Below are 25,301 nucleotides of genomic sequence, written 5' to 3'. Positions count from 1 at the left end.
TTTTATGTTAATATACTGAGCGTCTTGCTCACGGTGATATCAAGTCTCCGTGGCGCAATCGGTTAGCGCGTTCGGCTGTTAACCGAAAGGTTGGTGGTTCAAGCCCACCCGGGGACGGTTCGATATTTTTTCAAATTTTATTTTTAATATTTTAGTGAAAACAAGAGGATTGGATAACAGGGTAGTCCCTATATTGATCCTTTCTTGAATCCGGTACAATGGTACACATTACAATATTATTGTTAAACTATGTACTATTAACTTAGATTTAGATAAATTATTTCTATAAGTGGAATATTATAAATTTTTCTACTGTAAATTTCAATATACCTGTTGATAGTTGAATATCAAATTAAGGTTTCATACCAGGAAATTGATTAAAATGAACAAGCACACATACACCTTTCAACTACTTCCATCTCTAGCAACAATACATATCAGTGTGAGTTAATTAGCATAATATTTCATCATATATAATCATTTATATATTATTATAAATACATGCTGAATACTTATATATATTCATTAGTGTTAAATTGGAAAGAATAATCAACGGAATGACAGATTATTCAAAAGTTCACATTTTTTGTCATTTTATACGAAACAAAACCAGAGATTTAGAGAGTACAGTATCTGTGACAAAATTGAAATATTTTTTTCTATCCGTATGGGACCCCTGTCTGCAAATTTCATAAGTTTAAACCATATCTTATTCAACATGATTGTCACGAATTTGTAGCATTTCTTTTGCAATATGTTAATGGGAAACAGTGTGGGAATAGTGAGACTTTTAATTTTAATCAGAGACCGCTCATGAAAAAGCATACACATGTATTTATCTCTTTGCTTTTTAAAGTTTTCATTATCAAAGATTTTGATGATTAAATCTCTGCTTTTATAACATAGAAAATAATATATGTAAATAGTAAATTCATGCCCATGCCAGTTCATTTTTCTGAATTCTGTCAGAAATATTTATATGATATTCATACTGGAATTGTTTGTAGTTCGGTCATATCACTAAGTATGGGTCTATTAAATTTTCGCGCCATTTTACAGTTTGCAGGTGCTTGATCACGTGACTGAGTTACTATAGCCATGTCGAGGTTAGTTTGTTGTTTACAACATGGCGGATGCCAGGCGGCAAGAATAAACAAGACTCGAATGGACCGGGTTTTCGTCTGATAAGGAAGCCATACAAGTAAGTAACCGGTGATATAATTCTTATTTATCAATCCACAACTGACATTTGTAATTTACGTTAGTTTGGCGTGGTTTGTGTTGACAGTAGTTACCTGTACAGGTAAACGACGAAAATGAAAGCATGGAAAAACGTCATGCAGGGATTACGCGGTGTTAGCATTATGGCTTATAACACGCCATTGTAATGTGTTGACTTATCGCAGGCTTAGCCCATTAAGATTTACATCGCTCTACAAATGTATATATTTTATCTGTTAGCGTTGTAATTACTCAGAAAGATCTGTATTTTTTAAGAGAAAGACAAAATCACATTCAGAAAATCACGATTGAAATTTATAGATGAGCCCAAATTTAAGCATTGGAAGATACATTATAATTATAAATAGTTTCAACTTAAATGAACTTCAATAAATTGAATATTTAAAGTAAATCCTGTGTCTGTATATAATTCTACATACTGTTACATATAAAATATTTACAGATAACCTGAAAAATTCCATGTCCTTATATATATGTAGGTGGTCATAGTGGCAAAATGGATAAGCTGGCTGCCAGATATTCAACCACTTGGCCATTTTTCTTCTTGGGCATTATCTGACGTCCTTATCTGAACATGACACTAGGAGTTCAAAACCTATGAAGTCACATTTTTTTATTAAAAGTATATAACTATTTATTTAATGACGAAGCACTATACAGATGTACCACTCTTTAGGCACCATGTCAATAATACAGAATCAATTATATAACAGAAGGATGCTTTATCGATCAGTTCTTGCCATGCATAAACTTGGATCAATTCTTTTGAATCAATATTATTAGCATTGGAATATTTGCATTAACACAAAATTGTTCTGATATAGTTAACAAGGATTAACGGGAAGATCTTTCAAGGTTAGCATTACTGATTCAGAAAATTGAGACTGCCATGCCCTAGGATGGAATTTGATATCTCTGTCACCTCATAGGATGTGATCACTCTGTCACCCCTAGAGTGTGATATTTCTGTTACCACTGAAGTGAAAATATCTCTGTCACCTCTAGGGTGAGGTATCTCTGTCACCCCTAGAATGTGATGTGATTTTTTGTTACCCCTGGAGTGAAGTATCTCTGTCACCTTTAGGGTGAGGTATCTCTGTCACCTCATAGGATGTGATAACTCTGTCACCCCTAGAGTGTAATATATCTGTTACCTTCTGGAGTGAAGTATCTCTGTCACCTTTAGGGTGAGGTATCTCTGTCACCCCTAGAGTGTGGTGTTTCTGTTACCACTGAAGTGAAGTATCTCTGTCACCCCTAGGGTGATCAGGTATCTCTGTCACCCCATAGGATGTGATAACTCTGTCACCCCTGGAGTGAAGTATCTCTGTCACCTCTTGGATGAGGTATCTCTGTCACCCTAGAGGTGTGATATTTCTGACTCATAAATCTCTTCTGGAGTGAAGTATCTCTGTCACCCCTAGGATGAAGTCTCACTACCCCCATAGATGGGATTTTGCAGCCACCCCTTGGATGTGGTATTGCTGCCACCCCTTATGGTCTGATAACTTATCCTATAGGAAGTGAAATCTCACACACCCTATAGATCTGGATGTGTAAACTCTAACTCTTAGACAATAGGATAAGGCATATAGCACATTGATTCTTACAACAATACGTTAGCTAGCTTACAATAGGAATTAAATGATGTGGCTACAATAATTTTGTTGTGCTACTTCAACATTAAAGTGGTGTGCGTTACAAATTTACAATTTTTTTTTCAATAATGTTAATGCTATAGTCCTAGAAAATCATATTGTCCATACCAGTAATATATATTTAAATGTATAAAATAAAATGAAATAAAATAAAAACCTACCAAGATGTACATTCTTCTAAATTGAGATCTATAATATATTTCAATACACGTAGTACCCCTAACAGGTAGTAATTTTATGCATGGTAAAGTAATTTCTTGTTTGATTGCATTCATAAAATCTAACTACCAGGTAGAATAAAACTCCATTCTGGTATAAACCTAGATCTTACATGCTTTTAGGTTAGAGATAAAATTCTTTCGTTTTGAAGGTTTAGATCTGCTTGTACAGGTAATTTCATCATAAGAATGGAAAGAAATTTGTCAGTGTAATGTGTACCCTTTTTCTGTTCATGTACATGGTGTCAAATTAAACCTATAGTGGTATACTGTCCTCAGTCTGATCCAGTGTTGCTACTGTTCTGAACGGCTTTATGTTGACATGAATTATGTATGAAGATTTAGCCTTGTGTGTATTTAGTACAGAGAGAGACATGTATCTGGATTCATACATGTGACCTATCACACCTGGTTAGTTTGCTCAGGTATATTTAACGAAGTTTGATATATCACTAAAAGCAGTTGTACTATTTGTTCATCTTGTAATTTATGTAAAGGATTTTTTTGTATAAATACAAGCTCTTTTAAATTATTAGGTTTTAAATAAATCTGTATTGGTAGAATCTAAAATTGTAATAATTAGTAGCTTCTCAAAGTTTCAAAGCTTTAATTAATTCACCAATTCGTAAACTAAAACTAATTTTACATGACATTATAGAAAATAAAATTGTGCAAATTGTATAATATTACATAATGTATCCATATGCCTTTCTAAATTTGGATTTAGAACATTAAATTTAGGTATATTGGTTTGTTTGGTAGACTTTTTCAATGCAACAGCATTATTTTTTAATGGAAAAATATTTCATCTGCTCTACATTCATACAATAGTTTGTATGTTTGATAATGTACGATATACTATATGTATTTACGCTATATATGCAACATCAATTTGTTGTAATGATTACTGTATTTGATGCAATAAGCGCCCATGGTGCTTGAAAATTGAAGAAAGAAGAGAGCACTTAATAGAAACAAATTTGGATTAGCCTTTTGTAGAATTATTCTACAAAGTCAGTCATAAATTAATTTGTAAAAGAAATTAATAAGGAAACCAATACAGTTTTCATATTTCAGTCTGCATTTAATTCAAATTAAGTGAAATTGAAGCCTACAAAAGGGTGATGGGTGGTTATAGGGATGGGGGCGTTTATTGGATCAAATATGGTACACAATGAATATCTGAATTACTTGAGAAAAATTAAAACTCGCACTTGTAGTCATTACCATGCAGGATAGTATAACTGTTTCATGTTCATATATATATATATGAAGTTTACCTTTAAAAGTCTGTACTTATATTACATGTACTTTTTCCAAGAATTCCAATAGTTTATGTATAGAGTGTCTCTACAAATGTGTATCATCAAATAACCGTTCCTGTGGGTGTACAGTAGCCATAAGGCTGTTTAAATAAACCTATTTTTCTGTGACTCTATCAGACCACCGGTCCAAATTTATATAGGTCTGGAGTTCTCGGGTTCCTAGGTGCACATGCTTTTTGTTTAGATATGTGTCAACGTCTTTGGATAAAAACAATAAAAAAGATTGACTTGTCTTTTACTTAGGTGGGCATTGTATTTTTACTGATAAGTAAAGTTTGGCAAGTTGGCAGAATAGCCACGCGTCTTAAAGGTACCTGGTACAAAACGGTGTTAACGCCTGACTGGTGATTTTGTGAGAGAGCTTTTAGATGTCAAGGCAATGATCAATGCATGAAGTTAAATTGTTACAGTCATTTATTGTTTTACTGTAAAATAAATACCCAGTATACTCATTTGTTTTGTAGTCAAAATCAGAAGTTTCCATGTTACTCTGATAGTTTTTATAAGATTAAAATATGCATTCTCCTTTTTCGGATGACCAAGTTTATTCTTGATTTTCATAAATTTCATGAGTTTGAGTCCATCAATATCCTATTGATATTATGACCAATTTTGATAATGGATAATGGCTATTCTAATACCCTGCCTGGAAATGGGAGCCTGTAGCGTACAGTGGTGGTACCCATGTCCATCGATATCGTGTTTTGTCTTAGCTTGTCCTGTACCGTCCCACCCATCCTTTGATATATGTGGAGAAATTTACCTATGTTTTATAGACATATTGTCTTTAATTTAATTGTCTGGATTCTTATATTTAAGTTGAAGAAATTAACAAAATTTAAGAACTATTTTTTTAATGTGTATTGTATGTGTGTTGTGTGTGTAGGTATGTGTGCACAATACATTAATTTGTTTGGTAGTTACTCGGCCATGTCCGCCCCAATTGTTCTAAATTTAATTAGCGTGTGAACAGTTGTTTTTGTTAGTGCCGTTATTTTAACATGTCACGTATGATATTATACCTTTACTGCTATGTGAGATCAGAGTAGGCTCCTTATATAGATATTTACCTGGGCTCACTGGGGTAGGGCTAGGCAGTGGAAGAAATGGCAGATATTGGCGTTAATATTTAATGTCCATGGTAATTAAGTTGAGGTAAGACTCAGTAGCAGGAACCTACCTTACCCCCCTCTACATCCCATATTGACCAGTCCATACCATTATTGGCTTTGTCCATTCTTCCATTTAAGGGGTGAGAGGATGCATTTTTGTTATAGAATGGTGCTTGATTTGTTGTCGGGATGTTTGTTGTTGTCATGCAGGGAAGTTAATTTCGTTACCATTGGAAGGTGTGGATTTTTAGACATTAAAGCATTAAACAGTGACCATATGTAGGACTGTTACCTATAGCCACCGTACCGGAACCTTGGTGAATAATTTGTAAACATTTCATCAATAATGATTTATACCAGTTTTCCTCCCTCTGTATAGGGCCGAGCAGTTTCATACCTGCAGCATGTTATTATGTCAATATTATCATAGAACATACCCGGAATATAGATCGGCGACATACCGTATGATTTTTAATATAAAATCAATTTTTATTCCGTATTTGTGCTATGGAACAATGATGTGACATGCATACATATGTTTATAAAGGGACTTTATCACTCTTTGAGCCTGTTCATAAATAAGGTAAGATATATTTATGTTGTATATATGTGTATATAATGAATACCATTAGGAACTGCATTCATAGGGCTATGAATGCAATCCCATAGGATCAGTGTCATTCTGATTACATGACATGTAAACAGCAAAACATATCAGTATAGCTAATAGTTATACGTATCCTAAAATGAATGCATATTGGAGGCAACATTAATTTGGATTCAAATTTTGTTTAGGCAGGAATATTTTGACAAATATGGGGTAATTATACTAGGTTTGTGGTAGGAGGTGAGAATGGATATATGTGAGGGAGAAAGTAAATTTAGGATCGGAAAGAGTGATGTTTGGGGTAGGGGGTAGATTGTTTTATTAGTTTGTTTTTAAAAAAAATCAATCAAGCAAATCTTTCTTCTTTTTTTCTTTCTTTCTTTTTTTTTTTTTTTTTTTGGGGGGGGGCAGTTTTACAAACATTCCTTAGCTTTAAGGAATTCCTTAACTTTAAATCATCCATTGGTAAGTATTACAGATTTTAAAGAAGGCTCCTTAACTTTAGATTTTCCCTTAACTTCTGTAGTGCTTTTTAAAAAATTTAAAATCAAGAAATTTCTTAAAGTAAGTAATGGTGTTGAAACTGGGTACTAGTCATTATAAGCAATTACCAATGAGAATAACTTTATAACACATTACATTTTCATTCTTAAGACTGCTTCCAATTTTTCCCATTCAATAACATTGTTGCCAACTTATCAGAATTCTCATGGGGGTTATTTTATATTTTCAAACTTAGAACCTTAAATATGCTCCACCGCTGACATTTGGTATTTTTTCACTATCAAAAACAGGAGCAGAAGATTTAGTATTTTTCTTCAGTTACAAAGGTTACTTACTTACTTTACACCATTACCACCATTGAAAAGTTTGACATTCTGATTTTACTTCAAGTTAAAAATATGAAAAATAATTAATTTCATCCTGAAAAAATTCCATGGCACTATATCCTATATGAAATGAAGAACTGATTGAGAATTAAACACCAATTATTGTTCAAATAATGAATATCATTTATGCTCTGTCGGCTGTGGAGCATCTTTAATCTAAGCTACTTATGTACCCCCTATCACCAAAATAACAGTTGCTTTTGGCCTCTTTTGAGTTGATCTTTCTCATGGAGGAATCAGATTTTTAAAATTTTGAATATTTAAGGATGAGAATATGTTGCAAAGACCTAAATTTGGGGTTCAAAATTGAGAGTCTCCCTCCAAAATCGTGTATGTATGCAATAATACATTTACTTCTTATCCTATTCCAACGAAGGTAAAAAATGTGAAATGGGACATCTGGTGTATTTGATAATACTTATGCTGTAAGATATAATTGAGTTGTCTGTGACTTTTATTGCTAATAGTGCTACAGGGTATTGATTTCTCGTGGACTTTGAATAATTAAGTAGGAGTAATTTAAGACCAATCTTGTTTTAGTTTTACTTCCTATTATAATACTTTGAGAACTATACATACAAAAGACCACAGCTCTTTGTAGCCCTAATTTAGGAAATGTATGTAACACAATCCAATAGGTTCGTAACCAAAGCATAGTCTATACAAGCTAGACTATGTTCTTACCATATTAAACCTAAAATGTCTCTTAGTTCTTTCTTCTTTTCAAATATACAAGTTGCTACAGATGTATAATAATGTACTCGCAAAATAAAGCACATTATTTAGCTTCCTATTAAGATTGTCTGCAAAACTCTGGCATCTGTATATATAGACCATGGATTCTATTATTCTTTTATGGCCCTTTCCAGAGGGAACTGTTCTCCTATAGTGTTGTCTGGTGAGGTATAGTCCCCAAGTCGTGCTCATTCCCAGGGGAATATAATTTGGTTATAGTTTCCGTAGTCAGGTATAGTCTCTCGTAGTCGAGAAGGACAGAGAACTATCGAAAAATAGACTAAGGCTGTTATCCAACCGTATTCCTAGTAAGTATCATGTGATGTACTAAAAAAGATAATTTAATGCTGAAATAAATAGCACCAAATGGATTTAGTGAATCTATCCTTTATAGAACAGTGTCCTTTATATAGAGGCGTCCTTTATGGCATAACCACCCCTTATTAAGCTCTTTGCTGGTTGTTTATTTGATAGAATATGGTACCCATACCCAATGTTGTGATGGAGGACTATATCTACAATCCATAACTCTGGGCTGGCTTTATATTTTGACATAAAATTCATTAACAATAGATTATTCCTAAATCACCATTTTTGTGATTTGATCTCCACAGGGATTTGGCACATATTTGTTACCAGTGGCCAATTTCAAATCATACTTAATATATAATGTATCATTAGTTACATGTTTGTATCAAATCCCTTTGCAGGACAGACATTCAATCCATTGCCATATTGATTTCAGAAAATATTGATACAGAGCATCAAGGTAGAACAATCATCAGATATAGCACCTCATGATAAAACCAATGTGTTGTTGCATGTACGCTTACGGCTGATATGTAAAATAAGGCTTGATAATTCTGGTCCAGAGGAATTGGATGTAAAAACCAATGATAAAACCATTGTGTTGTTCTAGGTTTTAGTTCTAGATTTAAAATAAGGCTTAGTAACTAATTCTGGCCCAGAGATGTAAAAACCAGTGATAAAACCAATGTGTTGTTCAATGCTAACGGCTGACATGTAAATAAGTCTGGATGATTCTGGTCCAGAGGAATTGGATGTAAAAACCAGTGATAAAACCATTGTGTTGTTCTATTCCTATGTCTCAGATAAAAATAAGGCTGGGTATTTCTGGCTCAAAGTATTTGGACGTAATTCATAATTTTAAATGTATTCTGTATACACAATAGTTATGGATGCTGAACTTGTTCTATTTATAATCCGCTCCTCTCTTTGGAATATATAGGACCTGGCCGATGGGTTGGTGGGTGGGATGGGGGTGGGATATCTATAGAGGTAGTGTTGCAAATGATAAAAGGGTTTTGAGATACGGAAATGGCGTAGGAAAGTATAATCTACCGTTGATTAGTTCCATGTGCCTTCCAGTAATTATGACGTCATACTTGGACATAATTTTTGTGACCACACAGTTACGTTACATAAAAGTGGGACTATTCGATAGTAAATTACCCACGTTGGTTTGGTAGCTGGAAACCCCCGTTTTGTACGTCTTAATACAATCAGTAGAGCAGCAGACCAATAAGTCCAGAGTTGCAGGTTTGATCCCAGCTGGCTGTACACTATAAGTTCTAAGTTGGAGTTCTGGAAGGTTTTAGTGCCAGTTTGGTAGGAAATTGTATCCCGTAGATATTCTGTCCGTTAAATATTTGGCCATAGAAAATCTATTGGATTGGTATATGAAGGAAATCTTCTTTGATAAGTTACATTATTATCAAGTGTCCTACAGTCATAGAGATCATAGGGCTATTTTGTGTCACTTACCTATACATTAAAGACGATATAGTATTCATATGAAAATTGACTTCAATGAACGAAGTACGCAGTTTTTTTGACACTTCTTGTTAAGTATTGTGTATTTATTGATATACTTGTGGGTTAAACCTATAATCTTGTGATTTTAACTTCAGATAAAGTTTCCAAGTGTTTGCTGTAGACCCAGATTTAAATAGGATAGACATTTAATTGTCAATATTGACCAATATGTGACCTGGTACCAGTTTATATGTACAGACTAGGCTAAGTATATACACAAATAACAATACATGTATTTATATGTGAGATAGACATATATGGACATTTATGGATATGCTTTAATGAGAAAGTTCTACCCAATTGCTTTAAATTTACTTTGTTTTTGAACAACTATATATTGTACATGTATGTTGCAAAATCAACAAAAAAAAGTCCTCCCCCTATAAAAAAAAACACAACACTATAGTGACTTATTGTAAATGCAATAGCCCTGTTGACGTTTAATAATTATATACAGCAAAATCAACAAAGAATTAATATACAGACAATATGAAAAAAGTCTTAAAGTGATCTGATATTTTTTAAAGATAAAGTGCTGATGGAACATATAGCCAACATATTTATAACTAACAGAATTTACAAAATATTCTTCTCAAGTTTTCCATTAAACACATTTAGAATCAAGTATTTTAATATCAAAGTAGAATAGTCCTGTAATTTTTTGTACCCAAGGTGCTTTACCAAAAATTAGGAATATCATGACGCTGCAGGGGTATCCAGTTCCTCCATGGCTGTAGGCAAGGAATTAAAATATTCTGTACGGAAATTTCCATACTAATCATGTTTTGTTGTAATTGTCTTCTGAGAATTTTTGGTATGTGAATCACATGACATCAGGTGCCATTTTGGTCTTATTCCGTCTTTGCATATTAAAGAGTGATAGGTATTGATTATGACATCATGTCTCTGCAAATAGAACAGATTGCTCTTGAAATAATGATGTCACAATTGATACCTTCCCACAAGGGAGATAACTCTGTAATATGCAAAGATGAAACGAATCCTAAGGAGACACCTGTATGGGGCTAATAGTCCCTTTTGTATGAAAGAAATATTTCAGAACTCAGAAAAAAAGGCATGTGTGTCTATTGTTAGAATAATGTTGTTTTAAATGGTTGAATATCATATTTTCCAAAATAACAAACTTTAATGCCTTGACTCTGATAATTAATGACAGATTTAGAAATAAATCTTGTTGGCACTCATTGTATGTCTTACTGACATGCACCGGTTTATTTTCTTATTGGACAATATGTATTTGTAAATACATGTCAAACATAAGCAGGTCAGGTACACTGTACAGTGTCTTGTTGAATCCAGGTATATTGTGAAGTCTTTGATTTTCGTATTTTTAAGATAGTCGTTTATATTAAAAGTTATTTACATTGAAATCAAAATGTTAAGTGCAAGTGTAAATTAGTTTTTGTGAGAATTTTATGGGAAAAAAATCTCATATCTTTTTAATGCAAGTTTGACCTTTCATTAATAATGGTGGGAACGTAAAGAATATTGAATTAATTTTATTTTTCCTGAGATTATCTACAGACATATATCCTTGGCTTCTCTTTGTACCCAAAGTTATTGTCGCTGACATTTTGTATATCTACTACAAGTTTGTTGTCCTTTAGAAAAAAAAATACATTCTGTATTGGTAAGTTTGTTCACAAGACCTTGAAGATATACCTGGAGAGAGAAAGGTAACTTTTATCTCAGAAATAAACTTTTTATGTTTAGTTTGTATGAAGGAAATCAAAAAACCGATTTAGCCTTGTTCTGAAAAATACAAATGATATAGTTTTGAAGCATTGTCGAAATAACTATATATATGGTATAATAGAGCCCATCAATGCCATGATTTTCATATAACATCAGATTAGATATTATAAATATCAAGGACACAGAACACGATTTGTTTTATGTGATAGGCTCCACTTCAGAAGAAAGAATACATGGTATAAGTACTGATGATTTCTCTTCTATTTTCCATTCTGTTGCTTCTTCTTTAATGATAATTTCTTGTCTAAGCATTTAATTCTAGATTGGACAATCAATGACATTGAAGACATAGAGATGGAATTTGAAGAATTGTTTCTATGGCCTAAAACTGATGTAGGATTTACTATACTTGTAGGTTATTGTGACCTTGTATTTTGGAACATTGTGACCTTGACCTCAGTGTCTAATGTGATAAAATCTAAAGTTCACAGTAGTTTCTTGCTTGGGCAGAAACTTTGGATGTTTCAGATTCTGTCATGAAACTTATAAGGAATAAGTACATATTCTGGTACCTATTGGCTAATAATGGGGGAAACATGTTTTAGTTCACAAAAAATCTCCATTTGTTAAGTAATTTTGTGGTCTGTTTTAGGGTCTTAGTCTTAAAGCCATGTATTCTCAATCATTTATATGATTATTTAAAAAAAAATATCATATATGTAGGCTTATATTTAATGAATGATGAAATGTAAACAATTGATCATCCTCACATTTAAGTTGAATTTGGCATTACAATTTGATCTTAAAAAGAAATTTCACTATTATCTAGTTGGACTGTTAATAAGCCTCCCACTCGGCAATAAGCCTGCCCCATAGTCAGTAATATAACATATATTTAGTTTTATGTACATCACTATAATCTTCATTGTTACCAGAAATCTCCTGGTTACAAATGAAAATTCCAGGATCCATATTCACCTACTTATTGATATTTTAGTTTACATAACTCACAATTAAATGAATCTCAAATATTGACTCTCAAAAGGATTATTGTTGATATAAAAATCTATTGTTATAGATTAGATTAAGAAACATTTAAACAGTGTAACTTGTCCATGTTAGACCGATTTGTCTTATAAGCGCCCCACCCTACCTGTAGTCCTACGGAGAGGGTAAGTAGAAGTTTAAGCCCCCTACAACACTGTGTACAAACTGTCTGATAATCTTACATGTACAAACAGTCTATACCTACCTGTTATCAGAACAAACCCTTACACCTCAATGCTGAGCAATCGATCCATCGATCAAGATTTATTTTTTTTGAGCCACATTCTTCATACATTCTTAGGTCTTAGAAACGTAGTTAACCCGTATATGGGCAGTTATCAGCGTATGGTAGTTGTGTGTAGGACGCGATACGATTCTGCGACTGAGATATGACTGTAGCGTGTAGTTAGGGGAGTTTCTGTGATATGGATACAAGGGCTAGGCAGCTCCATGTTGCTACTGGAGTGACAGAATACCAAACTTGTTCATACCTGTGTACTGACAGTTCGTTTGATGAGCTTCACATTGTGTTATGTACCTGTCATCTCGATGTTTGATCACTGAATGTCTCAAGTACCCTTTCTTTATATAAACGCAAATATGTAGCTGCAGAAATGACGACCAAGTTCTGAAGGAAATCAGTGCTGTGTTTTATATGGAATTTACCCAGTGATTTTATTTCGTATCATGGATTTATATTCATAGGAAAATTACTTAAAAACTGCTGAAAATGACAGGTAATGAAGACATGAATTGATATTAGAAATTTAAACTTCAAAATTCTCTAGATTTCTTAAAGTTAATCCATGTTATTCATTATCAATTACCATGAACATATAGTGCTCTGTTATGTTTTCAACTGTATAGCAATGCAATTATTTTCATCGGTGAAAAATTTATTTTAGAAAATTAAATCTTTACTTTTTAAAATTCCATGAGCTGATATGATATTAATACTTTTGATTTACCCATGACATATACATATTTATAATATTCCATGGATAACATTTTTATGACATGATCCATCTTATAATATCTGTTGAAATAGTGAAACTACAGTACACATGCATATATGTATATTGCAGTTGTTAAGTATGATGATGTCATAACTTACTTATCAGCATTATAGTATTAACTTTTAAATAACAATGATAATTACTATATAATGAAAGCAATCTTGAAGAAATTGAACATTTATGTAATTTTAATTTGTTTCATTTTTCAGAATCAATTTGACTTCAATGATTATATTTCATCTTTAAAATCCCTTTAACATCAACATCAATTTGACTTCAATAATTATATTTCATCTTTAAAATCACTTTAACATTGTATATTTCATGTTAAGAATAGCTTTATAACCATGAAGGTGTGCCATTAACTTAAAATATCACCGATTTATGATCAGATATGGGTTGTGTGACGACGTTCCAACGTCGTGTCGGAGTCAATAAAGCAGAATTTAATTTACCTGCCAATTATTACTTACACACTTACCTGGCTGCTGACAACTGCACATTGTGCAGGTGATTGATAACGAGATTTTACGGTTGTGCTGCAGTCGTACAGGTAAAATATATAGGTGTATATATACTGAAGTAGGTTCGACAAACACTGGATGAAACACCTGTGGGTTATCTTTATTTGTAAGATGTTTCAAACAACTTTTATTGATAGACCCATATTGAAGTGCATATTGCATTGCACTTTTGCCTTATTACTGCACCATGCAGATAAAATAAGTGCGAAAGGATGATTGGTTTGTCATTGGTGTCTAATGTCATTATAATGTGACCAGGTAGCCATGTTATAGTGGTATCGTGCTGGATGTCCTGTGACAGTTTGCTTAAGTTAGATAGCATTATAATAAAGACAGTATGTTTCAGTGTAATAGAACATTTAATTTGTTCTTCGATCAGGATAAAAATCACTGATATTATTACAATAATCATTTTTATTTCCCCACCTATAATTGGATGCCAACTTGATTTTCACACTTCTGAGTAGAAAAATCTATAGATCTATACCATCTAGAAGAAGTCATAATCAAGAATAAGACGTTCTTTTAGACTGATTCTACATGTTTTCCTGTCCAGACTCTTATCTCTTGAATCTTCTTACTTAAGGGGCTACTATGTCCAAGTGGTTAAGATATCGCAACATATTACGATAACCCCCCACAATTGGGTCTAGTTTGAAACTCATGTGGGGCAGTTGCCAGGTACTGACTGCTTTTCGGTGGGGTTTTTTCCTGACGTATTATTAGATAACCCTAACTGTTATCATAAAATAAACAAACAAAATTTTACTTTGTAATGGATTTGCATAGATGAGACAATGAATCAAATCTAAAGTAGGTAACACTGACCTACATTTTGACCTTATACATGTATAAGCAAAACATTTTATGGATCTGGTAGAGGACCATATCCGGGTTATTGACCAACTTGTCTTGATTGTGATTTCTTTGAGGAATGCGAAAGCTTTAAATTACATATGATAATTATTTTCTATTGAAGTAAATAAAGCTCAACTGGTATGTGTAAGTAGACATTCTTTCTGACAGTTAATGCTTTTGTGGAGTTAGACTTTGAAATCACACTTTTTATACTCACTCAACAAAGTTAAGGGGCGGGGTTATACTGAAATGGGTTTTCTCTATCTATTGTCTGTCTCTCTGTCTGTAGATAAAATACTTTGTCCTGCGAACTCCTTCTAAACTACTCAACAGATTTTGATAAAATTAGGTACACAGAATCACATAAAGGGGAGTTGATGATAAGTAAACTATATAACAATGTTTCTTGATATTGAGGAATATCAATAATAAAACATGTTTATTGTGGTGCTATTTTCCTCCGACAGACGCAGTAACACAGACGTTAGAGAGTGAGAGATCGGACAGTGTATCCGAGACAGGCACCAGTGGAGCAGGTGTAAATATGGGTGCCGGCGCGTCCCAAGAGGACGTCCTGCTGGATGACGAGACAGAACCACAGCCATCTACAGCTGAGAAAAGTCCCCCTCAGGAGAACAGGGCAATCTCCAGGGCAAGTCTTCAAGGCGGTCAGATACACAGAGGTAAGAGTTTCTCATGTCTGGAAATAAGCCAACGCCTGGTAATAAGCCCATGTCTGGTGATAAGCCCATGTCTGATGATAAGCCTATGTCTGGTAATAAGTCCATATATGATAATAAGTCCATGTCTGGTAATAAGCACTTGACTGGGTATTATAAGCCCTTGACTTGTAATAAGCTAATAAGCCCAGCTAATAAGCCCTTGTCTGGTAATAAGTTCAGGTCTGATAAGTTCATGCCTGATACATGTCTAGTAATAAGCCCTTACCTCATAATTTTAAGTAATAAGCTCATGTCTGGTTATAAGTTCATGTCTGGTAATAAGTTCATGTCTGGTAATAAGTTTCATTATAAATTCTATTGAATTTTGCCTTTAGGGTGTATACCAATAACCTTTATCCTTTCATCCCCAGGTGATGGTCAGGATGTTCCAGTGACTGTTACAGAGAAAGGATTCTCTATACCGGAGATCACCATTATAGAGGGACAGGTAAAGACCTAAAGGAAGTGAAAATCTAAACCATTGCTGAAAACCAACTTAATTTCACGGAAATTTAATTTCGCATTTCCTGCCATACCTGATCATCTTTGAGCGACAATTTGATTTTAGCACTAATTTGGACATTATTTTTCTACTTTACATGTGTTTTAAACATTTTTGTGATAATTAATTTTCTTGGTTTGCATATATATTTTCCGTGAAATTTAATTGCACACAAAAATAAGATAATTTACAGAATTCCTTAATTATCATGATTCTCCAGTTCATGAATAAGAAGAGATCAGATGTGTGTTCAGAGATAAATGAGTTGATGAAATGAGCAATCTCACATCTTTATTAAGATTACAGTGAAATGGTAATAAAGAGTGAAAATGAAATGAAATCAAGATGAAACGGCCATGTTTGATCATTGGTAAATTTTCCTTTTTACAGTTTGTGTCGTTCATGTGGGACGATTCAAAGTCAAAGCTCAACATTGTGCAGGTTAGTAATATTTCATCACATTATTGAAATAAATAACTTGCAGTTGATGTATTTTATTTCGGTGAATTTGACATCATTTTTAGTATGCAGAGCTGCATTGACTAAGGTTTCTAACATTCTTTTATAGATCTCCATCTCTGGGTGTAAATTATGACCCACTTGGGGCGGTTATGTCATGTTGTCTGTTGAAGATAGTATTTTATCTGACTTTCTTGAGAACCAAAAACTTTCTAGTTTTCAATGCCCAGTCCATGATAGAGGTTTAACTTGTGACTATCTGTCTCATGACAACCATCCTACATCTAGATACCCAGTAGAATTGACTTTGGTGAACTGTAAAATCATCCCTAAATCAGATTAGGCTGATCCATTATTTGACTAAGACTAAGACCCCGAATGTGTCAAGACCAAACATTTGGTTATATTGATAATGTTTCTGAAACCAAAGTGGCGATGGAAGACAATTTTATGACTCATGCCCTATCCGGGCCTTAAACTCACATATACATGGCACCCAATTGCCTAGCCAAACATATCTGTGGATTACAACAAAACACCTCTGAAACAGTCCGTCCTATTTAGCTATTCTCTGGGTTGTATTAGGTAGTGATACAGGCCTGTTTGCTTTGTTATTGACAAGAATTCCAGAGAAGGAGGATTCCTGCTATAAAATGTCAATAAAAGTTAAATAAAGGTCCTCTTACAGAATCAATCTGGTTGGAATCAATTCTGCGGCAGCTCATGTGATATCAAGTTCAGGACCTCCAAATCATTGTTAGGCAATATACAAGTATGGTTTGCTACATTGATGTAAAGTCCATTTAAACTTCATAATACATACTTCAAGAAATTGAATTTAAATTATTCAAATGTGTTTTTCGGTAGGCGGTGGATGAGATAATAATTGTTAATAATGAGTTTCTTGCTCAATTTGTAGTAAATTTCAAGAAATACAAATCGTAAATGATTGTGTTTTCACAAATTTCTTTCAATGATTTACATACGATATTCATTCTGTTAATGATGCTGTTGATATGGACTACAATTAAATCCTACTTTCACTTCCTTTGACCTTTGTCCAAGACCCAGGTTATATATAGATTACACCCTTGACCTCTGTCCAAGACCCCAGGTTATAAATAGATTACACTTGCCAGTTTATGGTTATAAAACGTTACAGTTAGTATTTTCTCCACCTACCTGACTTAGGTTTAGGGCCTGTGTAAATCTACCCAGATAGACGTTATATGGTAATGTATTGGGAAGCTTATTGAGGCTGTGTAAACAATATGGAGGGTTATGACAGTGGATATATAAGTGTCAAGGGTCGGTTTATTTTACTTCTCAGATTTCAAGTACTGACAGATTGCTACCATAAAATATTGTCTTTGCATTAGTTCAAGACACAAAAAAGACTTTTATAAGAATTCTTTCCCTTTGAAAATGCAAGTTAAACCCATTCACCCCTGAAAATCTATAATGAGCTGTTCCAACCTTTAAATCAGACGAGTTCAAATTTGTCTTCAGGGGTGAATGCATTCAGCTTATGCCAAGATACCTCACCAGTTATCCAGCTGGAATGCAATATAATGTATTTGACTGCCAATTTAATTCATTTACTGCATGATACCAAAATAAATTCCAAGGAGTTTCAGAAATCTAATTGTGAGCATATACAGTTACAAAATGTTTTCCAATTCATTACCTCTAACCTTGAGTGAAGGTCACCAGAGTCATACATATATAATGCTTCATGTATTTGCTAAAATCTGTTTAAGTTTGAATGTCCAAGAATTATTATATATCAGACCTGCAACTATAAAATGATAAGTTACCAGCATTATTCAAATGAATGACCTTGACCTACCTTCAGGGTCATTGGTGTCAAATTTGTCTCATTTTAAATATGAAAGGTAAATAAACACTTAGTGAACTGTTCTCTAGAACTCTGATCTCTTTTGTTGTCAAATATATATACACAACGAGTATCCAAATAGATTGCATGCTTAAATAATAAGCTACCAACAATGTTCAAATGAATGACCTTGGCCTTCTTCCAGGGTCATTAGGGTCAAATTTGTCTCATTGTAAATATGAAAGGTAAATAAGCACTCAGGAAACTGTTCTCTAGAACTCTGATCTCTTTTGTTGTCAAATATATATACACAATGAGTATCCAAATAGATTGTTTATAGACCAATATATGCTATTCTGTATTAGCATATTACAGAGTTATCTGCCCTTGCGGGTAGGTATTGATTGTTACGTCATGTGTTTACAAGTGTGACGTCATACTTTTCAAAGAAAACGGCGTGTATAGCGCTCACAAAATAATGACATAACAATCGATACCTACCAGCAAGGGAGCTAACTCTGTAATATGCAAAGACGGAATATGTATGTATATAACTGTCATTAATGTTGAAGCTCTGTAGTTCTATAAATAACCTACACGTACAATGATCCTATCCCTTGGGATACTCTTTAAAACAACTGGCCACCAGACTAATACATGTACATGTTTAATGGTATTTATTTACTGCTACGTCTGCAGTTATTCTGCAATAACCCTCAGGACCCTGGCACTAAGTGGGTTTATTACACAGTGAAATAATGTTCATAGGGAGATCAACTGCACAGCTTTTTGTTCAGTAATCGACAGATCTGCTATTACTTTTAATAATAGTCATGGACAATTCTGCTATTTGACAGTGTAAAACTTTAGTTATGCCCTTTCCTATTTGTAAGCAATTTGGCCATGGTCATGGACAATTCTGCTTTTCCATAGTTATGCCTTAGCCATGCCCTTTCTTACTATTAAGCAATTTGGCCTTAGTCATGGATAGGTCTGCTATTTGACAATTGTGCCTTTCCTAATAGTATGAAATGGTCCTTAACCGCTCTCTTAGTAATGACTATATAGATCTGTTATTGGACTGTTAGACTTACATTTGTAGTTGTGACTAACTTGTGGTCACTGAGTGCCTCAATCAGACCAATATGTTGCAATTTCAATTGATCCACCGGGATTCTTTGCATTTTTAATAAACGTCTACAATTAATTATTGATTTTTTACATAGAAACTTCATTAGCTTACAGAAGCCTTTATAGCTATGTATTATGACTTACATCAACCTGCATGTCCTTACTAGTTATATAATTGGTTTTCTTTGTCTGTACAACATTAAATATTCATCAAATCTCCAAACAGCAGGAATAATTTAGATTAAATAAAAGATATTCTGTTATTAAATCAAAGTCCTTTCTGTAGATCCATACAGCTAATCCACACTCTGAGGCTTGTTATTCCATCATCAAAAAGAACTCCCTTCTTTATTGTAGAATGAAATAAAAATTACAATATATTTATCTGTAAATTAATTTAATTTTAATGTTTTGTTTATAAGCATAGTGGATTGCCAACCGTAAGATTTGAATTTTAACTTCTATACTGGAGAAGAGTTTTGCATTATGATTCTGTGAAATAAGATCAAACCGAAGACTGCTCTTACTTTTGGAAGCACTGGTGGTTTTATGACTAAATATTAGGTATGTTCAAGAAACTATCACTTTTAAAACTTTTCATACAACAGGTAAACTGGTGTCAGGTGTGTGCTGTTAGATTTAAATACCTGAATCAACTGGAAGAATTTATTGAATTTGAATCAGATTCCAATATTCATTTAATGACAGATAATAATTTTAGAGTAGGCAAAAGAGGATCACTGATACAGGTCAAAGGTCAAACAGACCTTTAAAAACTCTTTGTTAGGGTATTTGTACAGGTGAGACCTTTACGTGAAATGAACATCCCTGTCATTTTCTGGGATCAGAACGGAGATTTTATGATGAACTTTATACTATGTGGGTAGCCTAAAGGTCACATGTGACCATATGTTGATCGATATTTGTACCAAATTCAACACAAAAGGTGCTTAATAGTTATACAATATTTGAGGCTTCAGAGTTTAATTCAATGATTGATATCTATACCAACTTTGGATATTAATAGAAAGACAAACATCATTACCTTGAACTATACCCCACATTATTTTAGCATTTTCACTAAATTTGAAATCCTGAACAACCAAAGACTTCTCATGAAGTTGAAGGGGGCTTTTTGGGTTTACTATGTTTTTTCTTCCTTGTTATGTTGTTTCTTTGATTTACCCAGAATATTGTCCGACACATTTTTTGCAAACTGCATAGATCTTAATGGCACCTGCACAAATATTCATCATGGTCTATAGGGATGAATGTGATTCTTCATCTTGCAATAACCTCAATGACTTTCTTTCCGTCTAGATATTGTACGGTTTTGGTGAAATTTGGCATACCGGGTATATGGGTTTTGAGGGATGGATTATTATTTGTCGAAATTTATAATTAGATGTCTTGGGATTTTAATACAAATTGGAATGTACTGGTTTTAAGGGATACCCGTTAAGTATTACTGTATCTTGAAAGAACAAGGTTAACATTTGATCTTCAAGTTTACACTTTTCCCTGGTTACTTACGCTTACTTATTAATTTTCCAGGTTGTTCATGACGGTGAAAAACTAAGGCCTGTGATTGGTGGATTCGAGGCCAAGGCTGCAGAGGTCAAAGGTCATTATGATCAACAGTTCAACTCGGAAGGAGAATACAAATTTGCTATGTAAGTTTTGTACTTACAGCTGAAAAGTAGCATAAAACGTGTGCTATTTAAATGTTTTTATGTTTGATGAAAGGGAAACTAACTGTGTGTTTGGTTTATGGTTGATGTGTAAAAATACAATAAAATTTCAGCATGCTGTCTCACTTCGTCCAATGAATTTTTTAAAAAATTCAGCAGACAAATTTCCTTGTAATATTGTTTTTACTGTTGACCAGCTGTCTTTGGCAAGTTAACATTTTCCCAAAATAAGATTTAATATTTTAACTGTGTACCCCTTGAAAACATTTAAGTTTTTAAAAAAGTATAAAAATTTAAAAAGAAAAATCAACTATTTTACTGACCACTTATCCTTAAAAAAAATGGTGTGTATACATTATTTTGATAACTTTTAAAGGAATAAAAGCTATACCTTGCATCAGTTTTGTTTAAATTATTCAAAAAAAAATTATCAAAGGAAGCAGGAAAGATCAAAGAAAGGGATAGAGGTCAAAAAGGGTTAGAGATCAAAGAAAGGGTTAGAGGTCATAGGAAGGGATGTAGAGGTCAAAGAAAAGGTTGAAGGTCAAAGGAAAGTGTAAAGGTAAAATGGAAGGGTAAAGGGCAAAAAGAGGGGTTAAAAGGCCAAAAGAAAGGGTAAAGGTAAATCATTTAGTGCATTCTGTAGAATATTTATTTCCATCTTTGAAAATAACATGCACTTTTGAAGGTCAAGGACAGTGAAAGATTTGGATGGTATCGTTAGAACGGAAGTGTTGGATATGGACGGAGATCAGGACAGGTCACTGAGTGTTCAGCACATTACACTGTCTTTTCTAACTAACGTTCTGTAGCTCTGTACGTCTCTTCTGGTTACAGTGAACGTGGATATTTTTGTGAGGAAGAAATAAATATTACAGGTCATTTGACCATGTAAAATCTCTATCATTTTGCATCTTTATCATTTTGTACTTTTTGTTGGTGAATTAACTTTCTGATGAGACAGCAAAAATCCTCGCTATGAAAATGACCACGTTGACATAATGGTAACCATTATGAAGAGCAAAACGAGGCATATCTTTTTCTTATGCAAATTTGAAACTAAGACTATCTAGATAATACTTCTTGACAAAAAACACACTTAAGACAGCTTTATATTTTTCAGAATAAAGAATACCTTTAAATAAATTGTTGAAAAACATATTATTTTAGATATGTAATTAATTTCAAGAATTTTGGTGGGCTATTCAAATCGCCTTTCGTCCGTCCGTCCGTCCGTCCGTTAACAATTCTTGTTACCGCTATTTCTCTAAAAGTACTGAAGGGATCTTTCTCAAATTTCATATGTAGGTTTCCCTAGGACCCTAGTTGTGCATATTGTATTTTGGGACTGATCGGTCAACAAGATGGCCGCCAGGCAGCCATCTTGGATTTTGATAGTTAAAGTTTGTTACCGCTATTTCTCATAAAGTACTGAAGGGATCTTTCTCAAATTTCATATGTAGGTTCCCCTAGAACCCTAGTTGTGCATATTGCATTTTGGGACTGATCGGTCAACAAGATGGCCGACCAGCCGCCATCTTGGATTTTGATAGTTAAAGTTTGTTACGGCTAAATCTCAGAAAGTACTGAAGGGATCTTTCTCAAATTTCATATGTAGGTTCCCCTAGGACCCTAGTAGTGCATATTGCATTTTGGGACTGATCGGTCAACAAGATGGCCGCCAGGTAGCCATCTTGGATTTTGATAGTTAAAGTTTGTTACCGCTATTTCTCAGAAAGCACTGAAGGGATCTTTCTCAAATTTCATATGTAGGTTCCCCTAGGACCCTAGTTGTGCATATTGTATTTTGGGACTGATCGTCGGTCAACAAGATGGCCACCAGGCAGCCATCTTGGATTTTGATAGTTAAAGTTTGTTACCGCTATTTCTCATAAAGTATTGAAGGGATCTTTCTCAAATTTCATATGTAGGTTCCCGTAGGACCCTAGTTGTGCATATTGCATTTTGGGACTGATCGGTCAACAAGATGGCCGACCAGCCGCCATCTTGGATTTTGATAGTTAAAGTTTGTTACCGCTATTTCTCAGAAAGTATTGAAGGGATTGTTCTCAAATTTCATATGTAGGTTCCTCTTGGACCCTAGTTCTGCATATTACATTTTGGGACTGATCGGTCAACAAGATGGCCGACAAGCAGCCATCTTGGATTTTGATAGTTAAAGTTTGTTACGGCTATTTCTCAGAAAGTATTGAAGGGATTGTTCTCAAATTTCATATGTAGGTTCCCCTAGGACCCTAGTAGTGCATATTGCATTTTGGGACTGATCAGTCAACAAGATGGCCGCCAGGTAGCCATCTAGGATTTTGATAGTTAAAGTTTGTTACCGCTATTTCTCAAAAAGCACTAAAGGGATCTTTCTCAAATTTCATATGTAGGTTCCCCTAGGACCCCAGTTGTGCATATTGCATTTTGGGACTGATCGGTCAACAAGATGGCCGCCAGGTAGCCATCTTGGATTTTGATAGTTAAAGTTTGTTACCGCTATTTCTCAGAAAGCACTGAAGGGATCTTTCTCAAATTTCATATGTAGGTTCCCCTAGGACCCCAGTTGTGCATATTGCATTTTGGGACTGATCGGTCAACAAGATGGCCGACCGGTGGCCATCTTGGATTTTGATAGTTAAAGTTTGTTACCGCTATTTCTCAGAAAGTATTGAAGGGATTGTTCTCAAATATCATATGTATGTTCCTCTAGGACCCTAGTTCTGCCTATTGCATTTTGCGACCACCATCTTGGATTTTGATAGTTTAAAGTTTGAAAAGCAGAAAAAAGAATTGTAAGTTTGAAAAGCAGAGAAAAGATCCCTCTTTCATTTGTCAGACATAGATCAATCTTTGGTGGGCGCCAAGATCCCTCTGGGATCTCTTGTATTTTGTTGACTTCAATATTGAAAGTTCAACAATCATTTTATATTTGCAATTTCTTTTTAAATAAATATTTTTTTTAAACATTCTGTATTTTAACAAACTGTAGTAGTTTAACAATAATAATATATCTGTTCATTTCTTTTCTTTTTATTATTTTTCAAAATGTTTTATCTCTTAATATTTTTTTTGTTTTTTGTATTTTCAGGTATATGTAACATCCTAGATATTTCTATTCATTACAATGATCTTTGCTGTAATTTAATGAGTGAAATGAGATCTCTTTAGAAAGCTGATGGACTTAATAGTTTTATGTTATATAGCATAGCTTTCTCCATCAGTGAACAAATTTCAACCTGTGTGGTAAAAAAACTTTCGTTTTCATAGGAAATGTAGAAAAAAAACTATCTGTAAAAAACACTTGTTTTCATAGGAAATGTAGAAAAAAAACAATCTGTAGGTTTAATATCTCCTCTTATTTTTTTACTTCTTTGTTTTACATTTTCCTTTTTTTCCTTTATTTTAATAATCGTACAAAATTTCTTTACACATTTGAATAAATGTCATTGATAGATAACAATTTTATTTAAAGCCAAAAAAGAAGTTAATCAAAATCAGGTTTGTGTTCCTGGAAAAACAAAACACTTATTCAGTTTATTTCATATATTTTTGATATCTTTTACATTTGTTTATGACACTTGATTATTCATGACCCATAAACAGCTATTACATGAATATTTTATATGACCATTTAACAAGAAATAAAAATCCACTTCTTTGACAAGGTGCATAAATCATATGGATTACTGTTAAGTAACTTTATTTCTTGACTACTAAATTTTGCAATTTTTCCAAATCAAGTTTGCGAAGATTTTCTTACACAAGTTTATACATCCATTTCAAAACTATTTCAATGCATGGAAGGTACTTAAGATATCTATGTGAGGAAATATTGTAAATTCATAAAGTTTACTTTGTCTAAAAATTGTGAAAGTAAAATCACATGTGAGATAAAAAAAAAAACCAATAAGTCAACAACATAACTATATTTTACAGTAACGGTATCCGATGTACCCCACTGAGCGTGACCGTGAAGAGGAAAGGGTCGATTTGTTGATCGAGATTACAGACGAAGGATTCCAACAGTCCGTTGTATATGTTGATCAGGGTCACACTCAGTGAAATGGCACTGGACGGATTGTAAAACGCCACACTCTGTACAAAGGGTAGACTACTCTATAGAAAAGAAATGTTTTATCAGGAATACCGAGACATCAAAGTGAGTTGTC

At 33.6% G+C, this 25,301-nt stretch overlaps 1 protein-coding gene and 1 non-coding gene across 5 annotated transcripts; both read left to right on the top strand.

Moving 5' to 3' along the window:
* The first annotated feature begins 43 nt into the window (after positions 1-43).
* Positions 44-117, top strand: Trnan-guu (transfer RNA asparagine (anticodon GUU)). The gene has a single exon. It is a non-coding gene; the product is annotated as a tRNA-Asn (tRNA).
* A 967-nt stretch (positions 118-1,084) lies between these two features.
* On the top strand, positions 1,085-25,285 carry LOC138336377 (uncharacterized). 4 transcript variants are annotated; one of them, XM_069285850.1, is made up of 7 exons: positions 1,085-1,201; positions 15,252-15,467; positions 15,878-15,954; positions 16,399-16,449; positions 20,990-21,108; positions 21,815-21,886; positions 25,069-25,285. In XM_069285850.1, exons 2-7 carry the CDS (start codon positions 15,329-15,331, stop codon positions 25,127-25,129), a joined length of 519 nt encoding a protein of 172 aa, XP_069141951.1. In that variant the 5' UTR covers positions 1,085-1,201; positions 15,252-15,328; the 3' UTR covers positions 25,130-25,285. The 4 variants fall into 4 exon arrangements, with proteins under 4 accessions (XP_069141951.1, XP_069141952.1, XP_069141949.1 ...); XM_069285851.1 differs by lacking the exon at positions 1,085-1,201 and adding an exon at positions 5,527-5,598; XM_069285848.1 differs by lacking the exon at positions 1,085-1,201 and adding an exon at positions 12,668-13,123.
* Positions 25,286-25,301: the final 16 nt, after the last annotated feature.

The sequence above is a fragment of the Argopecten irradians genome, chromosome 12 (assembly GCF_041381155.1).
Source record: "Argopecten irradians isolate NY chromosome 12, Ai_NY, whole genome shotgun sequence".
Taxonomy (NCBI): domain Eukaryota; kingdom Metazoa; phylum Mollusca; class Bivalvia; order Pectinida; family Pectinidae; genus Argopecten; species Argopecten irradians.
Note: the sequence above shows the minus strand (reverse complement) of the source record. Positions and strands in the feature narration are given on the sequence as shown.

Excerpts from the sequence above, each read along its gene's own strand:
- LOC138336377 (XM_069285848.1), top strand. Across the intron at positions 21,109-21,814 it reads GGAGAATACAAATTTGCTAT|GTCAAGGACAGTGAAAGATT; the intron begins GTAAGTTTTGTA and ends GCACTTTTGAAG. Across the intron at positions 21,887-25,068 it reads ATGGACGGAGATCAGGACAG|TAACGGTATCCGATGTACCC; the intron begins GTCACTGAGTGT and ends TATATTTTACAG.